Raw genomic sequence first — 15,833 nt, 5'->3', positions numbered from 1 at the left:
TTCCCTTGTGGCTTGAGCCATTGGTTTTCATTCTTACTGTTTCTAATTCATTTATTTGCATTGGTAGGAAACAGATCACATTTCACAAATTATCTTTCTTTTGTGATTCTAAGGTAACAGGCAACTCTCGCTGCTATTCTCTGCTTTCTCCACTCCCTATCGTATTCTGGTGCAGTTGTGCCTCATGAGCCCATGTCTAAGGGACCGCTGGCAATGGAGAAGTTACTGATTTCTTCTAAACCCATACAAAAACTGTTTAGAAAAAATGTTCACTGTTTTAGGCCTTATTTTTGTGTTTGCTTAAGTTGCATGTTGCATTCTCCTCCGATTAGAAGCCAACTGCAGAGATTTAGGACTTCGTGTATGAATGCTCGCAAGTTAAATTAATTGAGAAGTTGGCATGGAAATGAACTATGAGAAAAATGCTTATGATATCAGTTCTTATTACCTTATCTTGCATCAATGAAAGGTGATGCACTGAAAAATTACAAAGATGGATGGTAGTAGAGATAAGTCTCTGTTCTGAAGAAATCAAGTTATTGTGCTGACTGAGTATGCTTTGTTTGAGGGATGGTGTAAACTTGTCATTAGGGATGAAATACTGAAATAGATTTAATTGGTTTGAGTTTGGCAGTATCATTCCAAGCATTTGAGCCATGGCTTGGCCTCAGACTGCCTGATTTCATCATTAACACCCAGCATAAACAGGAAACCAATAACAGGATAAATAGAGATATTGTATGCCCCTTGTAGTGGCCATTTTTTAATTTAAAGTATGAGCTAAAGATTTTTCTCTTGGTAGGTGCATTTTCTGTCAGTCTGCCACTCAGGAATAACCATTTATTGAAGAAAATTGCAATTTTCTTTGAAGCTGAATGCCTGAAATCAGCACTATACTGAATTCCTGAAAGCAGAAAGAATTTTTGTCTTCATATGAATACCCATACAGTAGACATGCTGGAATATAATCATGGCTAAATATGTGGCATATGTGACAGTTTTCTTTCCTTTTTATCCGTAGGTGGCATCGTAATGATTGCTGTAGCACTGAAGTTAAACTGCTACCTGTACATTTTCCTTATTTTAACAATATAATAAAATCTTTAGAAAACAATCATCATTGCCTGTCTGCTTAGATACTTATTATTACATCTAATATTTCTGTCTGAGTTTGGCAGAATGGGAAATACCCCTAATGATTTTTATATTACTTTTCATGTATGGCTTTTTGCATTATTTTTGCTCACAAATGCATTTAGTGCTTGTTTTGAAAACCATTATGAAAAGAACATATGGTATGGGATTCATTCAGAGATTTGTGTCAAGGCTTGTTAATCTGAAATGTGCTCCATCTTCTTTGCGAAGTTTGTGGACCATAGTTGTTTATATGCATATTGTTTTCAAAATTCTAATCTGTTAAAATAAAGATAATCATGTGTGTAGAGTAAACATCGTAATGTGCAGATCAGCAATAATAAATTGCACTTTATAAAGGGGAAGTGCATTGTGAGAATAAATTGGTTTTCAGATTTTCTGGGGTATGTTTATACATTGTATTTTGATGAGTAGGGTCATCACTATATAGTATAGTGTCCTGTTTTGGATTGATATTGGACCTTTTGGCATCAGTACAAGATTTCAGAGCTGCTCTTATATTTTGGCTAGAAAATGGTTTCCTATGTACTATGGCAATGATACAGATGTGTCTTTTATAGCTACTTCTCAAGGTCCCACTGCAGAAATATTTGTGTATTCTCTTACAGCAGCATTGTGATTTTATTCTGATTTACAGGGAGCCAGGAAGATAGAGTTTATGACCTATTCAGTGTTAGACAGAAAGAACGTAAGAGCAGAAAGCAACCATCCATGATCAGACCATTAGTCCGTGTAGTTGAGTCCTCAGTTTGAAACAAGGCAGAGAGAGTGAGCTCTTCCTTAGGCTTCTGACAATAGTACTGTTATTTGGCTTGTTTTGCGTGCAAGCGTCATCTGTCTGAGATGCGTTTGGAACCAGTATAGGAACAGAGCAAGTGTATTTGATGCTTCCCAAGGTACTCCTGGGGAATTAATCATTTAAGGACTTAAAAGACTTAAAAAACTGAGTACTCTTTCCTGGCATTTATCCGTTTTCCTGAAACCATTTCTCTTTATGAACATCCCTGGTCTTCCTTAGGACCTCCATACCTAGAAGCGTCTGTGTAGAGAACGCTGTCATACTCCTTCCCAAGTCATCTCTTTTCTAGTCTGAGAAGGCCTGTTAATTATTCCTTACAGGTCATTCATGTCCCCGATCATGCCTGGCTTCTTCAAACCTTTTCTTGTCCTGCAGAGCTCATTTAAAGGAGAGAGGGGATGGGAGGAGATCAGAACTGCACAGGCAATGCGCAGAGCTGAAGAAGCAGACAAACCATGGCTTTATCGGGTGGGATAAGGGTGGTCTCTGATTTGTTCAGAATTTGAAGCCTGGATTTCCGTAGTGCCAAGTAGGTATCCAAAGCACCTAAGCATCCAGTGTTAGCAACAGAACAGGTGGCTGCATTGCCTAATGTAATAACGTGCATTTCTACTAGTTTGTAATCAGTAAAAAAAGCAGTTAGGCTAGGATTGTCTGCCATGCCATCATCTTTGTTGTGTCAACAGAGCTGTTTGAAATGCACACAAGTATAGCCACAGAAAGCAATGCCAAAATGAAGTTAATAAAATCTGGGATCTGGACAGGCCACTGAATGCATTTTGTGTCTGGTTTTGAGTACTTAAATTTCTGAGGATGATATTCTATGCAGAAAAAAGTACTAAGAGAAACACTGAAAATTTGCTGCTGTAGCTCTGCTACTTCTGGAAATATTCCCTGAGATAATTTCCTTTTATCTCCAAAATAATCTAGATGATGACAGGGAATTGGAAAGTTCCTCCTCTGTATTCTAATAACAAGAAGTATCATGAGAGGTAGACAGTGGTTTGTCTAACAAAAACTGCACAATAACATTAAACAAAGGAGTTGAAGTGTGACTGTAGCTTGAACTGAACCTGGAAACTGTGTGAACTTTCCATTCATTTTGTGTAAGGACCACCTTTGTTATGTCAGTTTTCATGCAGACACCTGTGTCCTTCTGCATGCATTTAAATCAGAGATGCTACTGTGGTTGACAGTGCTATGAAGGGCATTAGACTGCTTAACTGTACCAGGCAATCATAGGAATTAATTATTATAAAAAAATAATTAATTTTACTTTCCCAAAATTTTTCTTTTATCAATTTTCTTGATTTTTCTCTTCTTCCTTTTCCTATTCCCCACTTGTTCTTTATTCCATTCCCAGGCTACTGGGACAGATATGTTTACACAGACATATCCCATTTCTAAAGAATTGAAAAGTTGTTTACTAGATAGTAAGAGTTTATATTGCACAGTAGTAGCATTTCTCACAACTTTCTCATGACTTCATGAATATGCTTTCCTAAAACCAGTATAACCAGTGATCAATATTGCAGATTGAATAGAAGGTACATGGATTTTGTTATGTGAGTTGTGGCAGCAAGCCATAGACAATGTAGTGAATTACTGCACGAGTCAGACATGTAGTAGCAAATATGAATAATGAAAAGAGAACACTCCTTTCCATACTCATTGCATATTGACATAAGTGCCTGAAGGCACTAAAAAATGAATGTAACACTTCTTACGTATGTCTTTTTAATGTGGTTGTAAGTTATTTTCAGCCTAGCTCAATGGAAAGGAGCAGGTAGAGAAGTCTTTGCTGCTTCTCTGAGCTCGCTGAACTCCAGACAAGGAAGCCAACTTAATGTGTGATGTGTCTTTACTCGTACTTTGGGGAAATGGTAATATTTAGCATGAGCTGATCTGTGAACTGTACAGCCTCTGAGAAAGGAGTTCCTTTGTTTGTATTCATCCTTGTGGGCACACCTTGATACTAGATAGAATAACCTTGCTGGCATACCAGTAAGTGCAAGCAACTTTTTTTGAGGGGAATGTTTTTCTTATTTCTCTTTAAATGTAACATATATTTTATTTGCTGTTTTTCTGGATACTTGTCTTTTAGACTACTTGAGCAGAGAAAGAGGCAAGAAAAAGAGAAAGCAAGCTATTTCTTTTAGGTTAAACAGGTGTTTTCATTCACATTCAAAGCAAGCAGTGTATATTATTCAAAAGCCAAACATTGAGCTTCTCTCAAGAAAAAGCTTTGAAGGCAAGCTGTGTGAGAAGAAACCATCTATTGCTTAAAAGTACACCAGATAATTTAGTTCCAGTGAAGTTAGCAAAACTTATAACATCTCTAAAAGTAACTGATCCTTTAATTGGCAGCTATTGATTGCTTGTAATTACAGACTTTTGATACCGTTTAGCCAAATCTGTTGGTTTGGTGGTTTGAGATTTTTTTTTCCATTGGAAAAAGATATTTCACGCTTTTATCTGTCTATCCTGATTTTAGTGAGCTTACTGTACATGAGGGAAAGTATCCCTGTCACCCTGAAAACAGTAGCTGTTAGGGTGTGCTGTCATTGTGAGAGGTTGTCTGCTTTGAGACAAATTCACTTCTGTCTTTTTAAAAAGAAAATTAAAAAAATTATGCAGTATTAGTATTAGTATTAGTATTTCATACTAATGAGTACTCTAATGAGCTCAGCCCCTTTGGTCAAAATTTTTCTGTCAGGTAGGTTTGATGGATTTCATTGTTTAAAATCAGTGGTGCGTATCTCATACAAATATAAAATAAAGCTTACAAAGAACGTGTCATTCATATTGATTCATGTCATTTCTTCTTAAGTGGTTGTAATAAAACACCATATCTCTAAGACCAGACCTTCTTCCACTTTGATAAAACACTATGACATAAAATAACACTAAAATTAGTCGCACTTCAAACTCCCTTTTGAAGCATTTCTCCATCTCATCCTTTTTTCCGTAAAACTCAAAAAAAAGTAACATTACAAAGGGACCGGTGCAAAACTCATCATCTAACACTTTTTTTGCTATCTGGTTTGCCATTGCAAATAGTTTGCTGCTTGTTTAAAAGATGAAATAACACTATTGGCACACTTTGTAATTAAAATTAATAAATTGCATCTGGGGGATTTTAAAGAAAAAAACAAAACAAAACAAAAACACCAACAAAAAACTCCAAACAAATTAGTAAACTTCATTAGAAGGTAAACATAATTATCAATACCCTAAACAGGTTTTTAAACAGTAGAAAAAAAATGGGAGTTCTATTGAGTTATTTCTATGTGGAGTTAAACCAGTTCATATAATGGGTAAAGGGTATCAGTTCTAACTGATAGGGTATTTCTGCACTGAAAAAGGTTTACATGAGCTAAGCCTCAGATCTTTGCAAACTGGGCAGTAGGAAGAATTAAGTATTTTAAATGTATTTTCCTTGCGTGGTCCCGTTTATCAGTTCTTCATTAATAAAGCTGAAGCTCAAAAATTCCTGTGCTTAAAATGCCACTGAGTTTCTCATACATTCATTTAGAGTTGACAAAAAGAGAGGAAATCATTTTGTTTCAAAGGTGTTTAGAAGTGATCTGTTATTTACACAGCAGATTTTTAATTTTTATTAATGGTGGATTGTGGTTTGTTTGCTTTTAGGTAAAACTCGAAGGACCTGTCTTCTGCCCTCAAAGTCAGCAAGTGAGCATAGCTTTAAGGACTTCAGCAGAAATCAGCTATCAAATTATCCCACACTTCCGCTGACCAAGTCAATAGAAACCCTACAGCAAGGGGAAAAAGCAAGCCAGTTGAATTGTGCTCATCGTGCTCTGAAGAGCTCTGTCAAACCTGCAGCGGTTATGGGTCTGAAGAAGAACCGTAGAAGTTTGCCGGTTGCCGTCTGTCGGAGCTATGAAACTCTGGATGGCCCCCAGGGTGTAGATACTTGGCCAAGATCTCACTCTCTGGATGATCTCCAGGGAGAATCCGATACTAATTTACAGGATCCTAGCAAGGAAGTAGGTTCTTTCCCTCTGGATTCACTGGATACAACAGAAAAGACAACTGGCTCTACCCTGCTGCCTCAGTATTATGAAGGCAGCTGTATGGTAGATGACTTGATGGCTAAGCAAGGTAGAGGAGCTGCTAGTTCTCAGAAGGGAAGAGCTAAGGAATTGGACTGCTCTGTAGTGGAGACTGTAGGTGTAAAGCCTGCCCCCTTCCCTCTGAAAAACTGTGAAGCTCAGCCTGCCTTAGTGACGCATCTTGCAACAAGGACACCTCTGGAGATACAAAGGAAAGGCTTTCATGACCTTGCACGGGCTGACTACGCTCCAGTCCTCAAGGGAGGTCTAGAAGCTGAGCAAAAAGGCACAAATGAGGCAAGAATGCAACCAAAAAATCCTTCTCAGCCACCACCTGTCCCTGCCAAAAAATGCCGAGAACGCCTTTCTAATGGATTATACCATCCTCCCACGACCGCAAGTGGGAACCACTCGAGTCTAGAAGCACCATGTTTGCCAGTAAAAAAGACCAGCTCATCCACTGCCATTGATTGTCATGGAGCACCTGTCCATAGGACATCTTCTGAACAGGAGTCCAGTACCCCACCTAGCCCGCTGCCGCCCTGGCTGTCGGAGCTCCCAGAGACTGCTAGTGTTCAGCAGCATGTGATAAAGCTAGGTCCTGCTTCAGCAAGGAAGGTCTCTTGTAGCAGGGGATTGGATCTGGAAATGGTAATAGAAAACAAGTTGCAGTCTGAAGACATTGATCTTACTGAAGAACCATACTCTGACAAGGTAAGTGGAGGACATTGCTTCAATGTCTTTATTCTACTAGCATTGCAAGGGATAGTCTTTCATTTATTGTATCCATTGTATTTTTGTGAGTAACTAGATAAACCACAAATCATTGGGACATCAGACGTTCTATAACTGTGTTTGTCTTTACTATCAGGCCTTATATCTGAAGTAACTCTTGTGTTGTGGAGGGACTGAGGAATCCCAGACTTATTCTGAATCTTCAGCTTTTCAGGCCACTTAGTACCTTGGTGGCACTGGGCATGGAAATGTCTCTTTTTCTGCTAGTGTGGGGAAATAGAGCTGAAAAAGGAAGGCGTTATCAGATTTTATGCCTCCAAGAAAATCTGAATTGATAGTGTAGTGATTAGAACATCTTTTTGGGAAGGAAGGAGTCCTAAGGTCCAGTCCTTCCTTTAGGATTGCTTTTTAGTTTTCATGGAATCTTAAGGAAAGCTCCTTCTTGCTCCCATCCTGCATTTCTCTTTGTTTGCATTGGTTGGTCTGTACTGATATACTTCTTTCATCTATCCTCTCTCCTGTGTGTCTGGCTGGGAACTTTCAGCATGGTCGCTGTGGCATACCTGAGGCTTTGGTGCAGAGGTACTCTGAAGACTTAGATCAGCCTGAAAAGGATGTTGCCACAAACATGGACCAAATCCGGGTAAAGCAGCTGAGGAAGCAGCATCGCATGGCAGTGAGTATTTCCATAAACCAGATTTTCTTATTTATTTATTTTAAAAGGTCTTGCTACTGGTAAAGGGAGATAGCTGCAATGTCCTGGTACAAAAGTGCTCCCTTTGTTCACCCAGCCAGTACAATGTAGGTGGGGGTACTACAGGGGCGGGAGGTACCTCCCCCTGTCCCAAAGGAGAACAGTAGTTGAAAGCAGAGCAAATAGCCCTTTCTCTTGACTGAGTAAGTCTTGAAAGTCTAAGCAGACTTGAAGCAGTGGTAACAAAGACTTGCTCGCTAAGGGTGACATGTATCAAACACTTCTGTATTGAAATCTCAGAGGTTTTACACTCTTTTTTTTTAAACTATACTGTTCACTCCTCCTTAGCAAAAGCAAGAGAAAGAAACTGTCAATCTTTCATAGTTTTTTATAAAAAAGCTTGGTCTGTCTGAGGGGGTAATAGGCAAAATTGACATTCTCTTGCCTCACTGAGAAATTAATTAGATCCCGGGAAGTCTTGTCACTGGGTATTTTTTACTGATCTCACACTAATTCAGAATGGCACATGGCAGTTGCCCAAACAGGTGGATGCTGCCCACTGCATCTGCATTGCCAAAGTTGTTGCTGTTGCTCCAAGGGATCTTAGTCTTTCGACCCACATGGCTCTCATACTGACAAATGTGACATGGGAGAAGTTGCTATGAAATTCTACCAGTTTGGAAGAAAAAATAAACAGTTATGTTTAACATTATATGTTCTTTTTTTTCTTTACTGTCCAGATTCCAAGTGGAGGGCTCACTGAAATTTGCCGAAAACCTGTGTCCCCAGGACTTATCACCTCTGTATCTGACTGGCTGATTTCCATTGGTCTACCTATGTATTCCAGCCTGCTCACAGAAGCAGGGTTCAACACACTGAGCAAAGTGCCTTCTCTGTCACAAATTTGCCTTCAAAAAGCTGGCGTCACAGAGGAAAGGCACATAAGCAAGCTCCTGGCAGCAGCGAGACTCTTCAAACCTCTTGATCCAGAGGCAATTTAACGTGCTCCCTAGTGTGGCATTGCCTGGTCGAGAATCCACTGCTTCTTCCTGCACCAATATTGCTCTAATTACTTCACATAGCTAAAGGGATCAAGGAAGTGGCTCCCAAGGACAGGCAGATATCTTCTTCAAAGGATATTAAATGTTTCTGTTGTTGTCTTTGGCAACTGAAGGAGAAGAGAAGCAACCACCAGGTAACATAGAAGTGGTACTTCCCTCCCCTCTCACTCTCCTGAAAAGTATCCTTATTTCATAAAGTGCGCAGGGTTGGCCTGAGAATAAGACAGCTTTGCAGAATTAAGGGACCCTTGCACATTTTTCTCAAGTTTGTGAAAGTCATACTAGTAATAGGCCCTGTTTCTATGGAGAGCTTCTTAGGTTGGACATCTTCTCTACGTTTAGGTTCCAGGTACCTGGAGTCTATTTTAAAGACCAGGTATAAGCCAAGGTGCACATTCCAGTAGAAGCTGTTTGGCAAATGCCTTTTGTTTATTTTAGCAGTCTAGAGCTAAACACAAACCCCGCTGGTCATCTTCACTGTTGCTTGGTATAGGCCCCAGTATGCCACGAAGCCTTTAGCTAGGCCAAAGTTAATGGACTGGAATTAGTTTTGGTATGGTCCATCTCTGTCACTCCAGTGCAACTAACCTACGGAGAGTCAGCTTCTTTTTATTTGTACAGAGCTGCTTTCTAGCAATCAGCTTTTTGTTTGCCTTAAAATAAGCTTTTAAGCAGTTACCTAGTGTTCACTTACCTGTATTCATGTTTCCTAAACCTTGTTTCAACCTGTCACCCTTAAGCTGCATTTAGAGTGATTTCCAGCTGAAGTAGCTTCTATAAAACACCTCATCATAACACCTGCTGTGTTGTAGAGGTGCTTTTACAAATGCAGGGTTATGCTAGGTTTCGGTTGTCAGGCTAACTTCTTGTTCACTATGGTCTGCATTTACTGTTGTTACTAAACTGTCCCAAGATATCCTGCCTTGTATATATGTAACTGCTTTTCATTTTAATCATATTCTGTGTACTGTGTCAAATTGTCAATCATTATGCTGCAGCTTTGACTTGGTATCCTGACCATATAGATTCCAAACAGTGGGTTTCTGCAAATGAGAATTCACTTGTGGGAGATAAAATGCATCAAAAAAGCAAATTGTGTGCCACAGAAATCACCAGATCCAGTAATTCCATTGCATGGATGAAAAAAATCTATATAATCTTATGAATTACACTGTGATTTTACAACAGTTGATATCCCCCATGACTGTTAATGTTACGTCTCTCTGGAAGAGAGCATTGTTCTGGCATAGGTGGTGAACCATTTTTCCATGACGTAATATTTTTCTGCCTAAATCCATGTAAAACATTCCATCCGCATATGTGGCTAATGACAGATTTTATTTTTCTATATGGGTCCACATTTTCTATACCAAATACAGATTATCACTAATAGCACATAACTAGCTTTTTCTTTGGTGTCTATCTATGGTGTGTCCTTCAACTTCTGGTAGTGCAAGTGCTCCATGGAAGAGAAAGCAAGCTACTCTGGCAGGTAAAGGGAGACAGTACAGAAACACGGCACAGGCCAGGGCGTGGGGCGTGTGGCTGTTTCCAGTATCAGTTCTGACATCAACTTCCTCTGTAAAACCAGACAAGGCGCTTTGCTGTTTTGGTGTCTCAGTTATCCCAGCTTCATATTGAGTTAATGGCATTTTCCCTGATAAAATTATCTCAGATTGATGACTGAAAAATTGTGCTTACTCCATGATTCCTTACTGTATGTTCCTTTCATGGTCATGTTTTAAGTCAGGTGAACTGTGCGTTTTAGTACAAATTATAAGTAATTTGGCTTCTGGTAGAATTGATAGGTGTTAGGTTTACTTTCTTTGTTTCATATTTCACCACTGTCTACTGCACGCCATCATGTGAAAACAACTAATTCACTGATGTAACTTGAAATTGTTCTCAAGCAAAGGTCCTCTGGATCTGTTTCTGTAGTGTTCTCCTTGGTGTGTGGATAATCAGCATGTTCTAATATGACAGCATCAGAAAACATACAGCATAGGTGTTTTACACAGCTGGTGGAAAAAAAAAGAAAATTAAGTGTCTTTTTAATGATTTGTCTGTTGTTTCTCTCTGAGGCTTACATGGTGACTATCAGTAAGCAGGAGATGGAAAGAGTATTGAGACTTCCTGGGATTGCTGGCAGGGGCCAGAACCGAATAGAAGTAAGCAGACAGCAGCTATATGGAGCAAGGAAAAAGTCCAGGCTGGCTACATGCAATAAAAAAGGAAACAAATTTCCTTGTGTTCCAGAGAAAACAAGTCACATAATAAAGCTCTTCCATATTAATTACGTTCCCCTCTCTTAATAACAGGAGGAGAATTATTGGGAATAAGCTGAACCTGTGTGCCAAACACCCCTTGTAAATCCATAATTTTTAAATTATTATGTAGCCTAGGGAAACCAACTCACACCCATCAGGACTAGAGTGAGCAGTTTGCAATTTGTGAGTTTTAATAGTTGCTTTGTTTTTCTTTTTAAGACTGTGCTCTGGGGTCTTACTTGAATTACAATTTTAGTTTATATTTTAATCTAAAAAAAGCCTTAAGCTTCTCAGCATTTGAGCTTCCCTGCTGTGGTTTCAGTGAGCTGTGGTGTTCCTCGAGCAGGGGAGGCAGTGCAGTTTGAGAGATGTAACCTCTTACATTTTCTTGCAACCATTCAGTGCTCTAAGCTCAAGCTTCCTCCTTGACTCTTGGGAAGCACAGAGGAAACCTTCTGCTGGAATCCTAATCTGCTCTGCTCAGGCTAAAGAAGTTAAGTATCTATCTGTTTTACTGTTGTAACCCAAACAACTATTTAACAATAGAAGCAGCAAGCCCAAAAGATTACCCAATGCCATCATAACCCTAAGCTTCGATCAGGAGTCCGCTGTTACTTCCTGGGTGGCAGTGGCGCCATAGTTCCCTGGGCTTTCTTATGAGGCTGGCTCTGAATGCACACTGGGAGCATGATCGGAAGCATTAAACATCCCATTATTCAAACAGGTCCTCATCTCTAAGAGCAGCAATAGTGGTCGATTCACCAAGTCACAGCTGTGCAGTTGTACTGTATTATTTTTAGAATAAATAATACTTTTGGTCCAAGATACTTTTATCTTTAATTGAAACCCTCTGGGGAATCAAAACTGTCAAGCAAGTTATGTAACAACTAACAAAGTTGCACTTTCTGTATATGAAATCAATATTTAAATAACTTATTTTTCTCCATTTGCTGTTCTTAAATGATGTAAGTAGCTGTAATATACCAGTACTCAATATGTCCTGCAGTTTGCTTCAACCCAAGAAAGCTGTGTATTATAAAGAAAAAAAAAAAGAAAAAACAAAATATGAATGTGTAAAGATTATTGTGCTGTTTCATTTAGCAAAAAAAATGGTTGACAAAAGGGTTTTCCTGTGTATCAAAACTTGTCTATAATTATATGTCATACTGTTCATAGATAAAAAGTAAATAAATTTCCTCGGTCTCTCTCTTTTTTTTGGTTGTTTTTAATTTAACTAACATCTTCTGTTTACCGATCTGGTAGCAGTGTCCAGCTATTTAATCTCTTTGCTTGTGTCCCATATCCCAGGCCCTCTCCCTCCAGCTTACCAAGCCTGTAGTTCTTCACCTTGTAAGCGCTCTCAGCACATATTTACAGCAGGAGAAAAAGGTAAAAAAAAAGAAAAGAAAAAAAAAATTAAAAGCCCTGATACTCCAGAACTAGAAGCAGTGTGATCGTGTGGGATGTGAATCATCACTTTCCAAATTTTGCCTTTTATATTCCATGAATGTCCAGCTCCTGGGCTGATACGTGTGTGGGGGCTCAGGTATATATGTGTGGGGGGGGTGTCTCCCAGGTCTCCTCTTGGGAGCTTTTCCACTTTGCAATGGAATGATTTAAAACTGGAACCAGAGAAAGAGCATTTGAATATGATGATCTGGAGTTACAGCTACAGCTCTTGCCTGCAAAAAGGGATTTCAAAGCTGGTTTTTAAGTGCGACTCCACTTCATTGGGCTGGCGAGGGTGGCTGTGACTCCTGAGCAGTCAGGTAATCTCTGCAGTCTGTAATGAGATGCCAATGTCCCAGTTTTAGGGCAAAGGAGCCTTAGGACATGACTCTTGGCACTTCCTTCTAGCTCTGTGGAGTGACATCTTGTTCATCGTGTTGCATTTGTTGGTCTAGTTAAATTTGCTGTGTAATTAATGGGTGTTAACTACCTAACAGAGTGCTGGCAGGTCCATGGCAATAGTGCACCACAGCTAGAAGATAATCCTTTGTGGATTTAACACTATGTCACAAGGGTGGGCTGTGCCTCCATCAGCTGTTATTAACCAGAAACTCAGCTCTGGAAATGACATAAAGAACGAATGAGAACATCCATCCTTTGGGTTGCATCCAGACACCTGAATCTTTGCTCCCCCCTCAGGCAAAGCTCCCATCAGCACTGTACAACGTGGCAAACAGTTCGTGGGAATGAGGTAGTGTGTCAGATGGGAACTTTTAATTTTTCTCCTCTATTAATATCTTTGGGTTCAGCTGAGGACCAGGCCACTGCTGTGTGTGTGCACCAGAGGGCACTGCTCTGCTGGCCGGGGGGAACCGCCGCTGGCACCAATACAGGCCGTTTCCAAGAGTCTCTCAAGTAACAAAACAGAAATAAAAACGAAACAAACACTGCACAACATGAAAAGCCAGAGCACTTGCCATTTCTGCAGCTGGAAGGAGCGTTGCTTCCCTTCCAAGACAGCTCTGGTCCAGGATTGCTCAGGGAGCAGCTGAAACACAAAGCCCCTGTCAATTGCTTTCAGTGTTTTGCTGGTATGATCCAAATGTGTGCTAACCACCCTAGCCACTGCCAAAACCAAGCACCACCGCCACCCATCACATGCATACCTCTCCTTATTCTACAAGTTCTCTCTGCACAATGATGTGTGTGCACCAGAAAGAGAGACATGGGAGAAACATGTTAAATTCTTGCTACTAATACTTGTAAAAAGAAACTTTATGATTGAGCAGAAGGTTCACATCTAAGCCCATGGAGTCTTGAAAGCTCTGACTGTAATGTTACATATTCTACCAGAGCTACCTCATGAGGCTACTAAAGGTTAATCATTCAGGAAGTAATATAAAGCAAAAGCGTTACTAGCTCTTACGCTTGCGTTTTCGCAGGTACTGCAGTCTTTCGTTCCACAAATGGGCATAATTATTTTTTCCTTCAATTCTGTGACATAATTAGTTTATGCTGAACTTATGCCCGCATGACTATGCTTACAGGTGTAAGTGTAGTGGTGATGTTCAAGCTCTGACCCCAGAGCTCTGATCTTAATGAGATTCCATCATTTCCAGTGGGTTTGGGCCTGCTCCATGCAGGAAAAAAAATTTTACATCCATAAACAAACTTAGAATATACTACACACACAAAAAACCCCCAACCAATTCACCTTTTAAAAACTTCAGGACATTTATGCAAGTAGTATGCTTCCAGAAAGAGTCAGACTAGAACAAAGCCATAGGTCTTATTTCAAGGGAACCTTGTGGCCTAGGCTGCTGTGGTTGGAGGTGCCTACGGTCAAACACAAAGTTGTCTGGTGGGATTAGTTGCTTCCAAGACTGGACGGGTGTGAGTAGAGAAAGGTGGGTTTACAACTTCACACTTCAAACAGCTTTGTTGTTTATTGAATCCAGCCTTTTTACTTCACGATCTCTGAGGTGAGTCCTGCATAGGCTTGGAGGTCCCAGACTTGGCTCTTCCAAGGCAGATCCCATGCCAGGTAGGCAGACGCCTTGCTTCCCTGACAAGTTCTACATTCATTATATTGGCATATGCTATTCTGAAAGTCTAACAAGTTGTATTTTACCCATAAAATGCATATACAGCTGTGCAAGTTTACAAAAACAAGACCTGTATCTATGTCCACGTGTTCTGCCTTAAGGGGACACACTTGAGAATTAGGCTATCTATCTGCTACTATTTCTTTCGCTCCTTGGCTCCACTGACTCCTATGATACTGAATATATACTCAACAGGTACTAAAAATGGAAGTTAGTTACAATTTTTTTACGCTTTACTGGGTAAGGTGTTATCTAACACTAGCATTCACTTTACAAGTTCTGATTTAAGCATCTTATTTGCAGTTAGGCAAACAAAAACACCACCACCAGTTCTCTGATAAAAACAGAATTGCCTTTCTCACAAGTTTAACGTTGATTAAAAACAAAATCCAATGCCACCTCAGCCATACAATGAACCATTCTTGTACAGGACCAGCAGTCGTACAATAACCTCTTTCACTCTGATGTCTTTATGCCAGAGTCCCCACTGGAACTGGCTTAGTACCGAGAACTGAGGTTAGTTCAACGTCCAGGTCTATTCAGGTGTTAGCAATCCTACAAAATCGAAAAAAAGAAAGAATTGGCAATATTGCAGACCACCTCCTACACCCTGAGGTGTGAGCAATTTATAGGTTACAGTGGCTATCTGAAAGCAAGATTAGTGATGCTGCTGAGCACACTAAAACTATAGGCAAACACTATATGCCTTTTGGTTTCCTTTTAGAAGTACTGAATTACCCACCACCCACAGGAGCTGTGGGATGAGGCTGCCTGTATTTGCTGATAGCAACAAGCAGAGCTGCTCCTCTCCCGGCTTCCACCACAATGCCTGCTCACTACAGGTCTGCTGCTGTTACGGGGCAGCACAGGCTGTGCTTGCTTGTGAGCATCAAAATATGAGGATCATAGGCGGTGCTTTTGATTTGGAGCAGTGCAGCTCTGAAGAGAAGAATGGCTTAGATTAATTCAATTACACAAATCAGCACTTACATGCTTAATAAAGTCATCTAATGAAATGAGATGAGAGGCTCTCTCAATTCATTAAGCCTCTTTCCTTTGAGAGAGACTGTTTTTATCCCCCAAGGGCTGGATTTAGAACATGCCTTGGGACCAATTGCTGTCTTCTCAGTTTTCTCCTCCACAACCTGATGACAAAGCAGGAGAGGCTTTCAGGCTGCTTTCTAATATGTGTGAGTCAAAATGAGTGAGACTCAAAAAATCTGCCTTTTGGCAAATAGGAAAAATCTCTGGAAGGTGCTCAAAATCTTACTTTTTTTTCCTTTTGTGTGTATTTTGGCAATTTCTTCAGTCATGTCTTGCTTCAGGAATATGGGAGGCTTCTACCTGAGTCTATGAGCTGTGTGCAAGTTAACAGTAAAACTATGGCCCAAGCTCCCATGCAATGCCTGTCAGTGGGTAGATAAGCCTCCACTGGAGCAGAGAAGTATCTGCAACACAGAGTGTTTAACCTTGCAGGCAAAGCTTCCCAACC

General features: G+C 40.1%; 1 protein-coding gene across 1 annotated transcript in view; it reads left to right on the top strand.

The window, feature by feature from the left end:
* The window catches only part of SASH1 (SAM and SH3 domain containing 1), a 94,289-nt gene extending 85,829 nt beyond the window's left edge, over positions 1-8,460 (top strand). Inside the window, 3 exon segments of the mRNA XM_010189505.1 lie at positions 5,606-6,744; positions 7,310-7,441; positions 8,200-8,460. Of these exon segments, the coding sequence (XP_010187807.1) occupies positions 5,606-6,744; positions 7,310-7,441; positions 8,200-8,460 (1,532 nt within the window).
* Positions 8,461-15,833: the final 7,373 nt, after the last annotated feature.

The sequence above is a fragment of the Mesitornis unicolor genome, unplaced genomic scaffold (genome assembly GCF_000695765.1).
Source record: "Mesitornis unicolor isolate BGI_N332 unplaced genomic scaffold, ASM69576v1 scaffold4728, whole genome shotgun sequence".
In the NCBI taxonomy this organism is placed as follows: domain Eukaryota; kingdom Metazoa; phylum Chordata; class Aves; order Mesitornithiformes; family Mesitornithidae; genus Mesitornis; species Mesitornis unicolor.
Note: the sequence above shows the minus strand (reverse complement) of the source record. Positions and strands in the feature narration are given on the sequence as shown.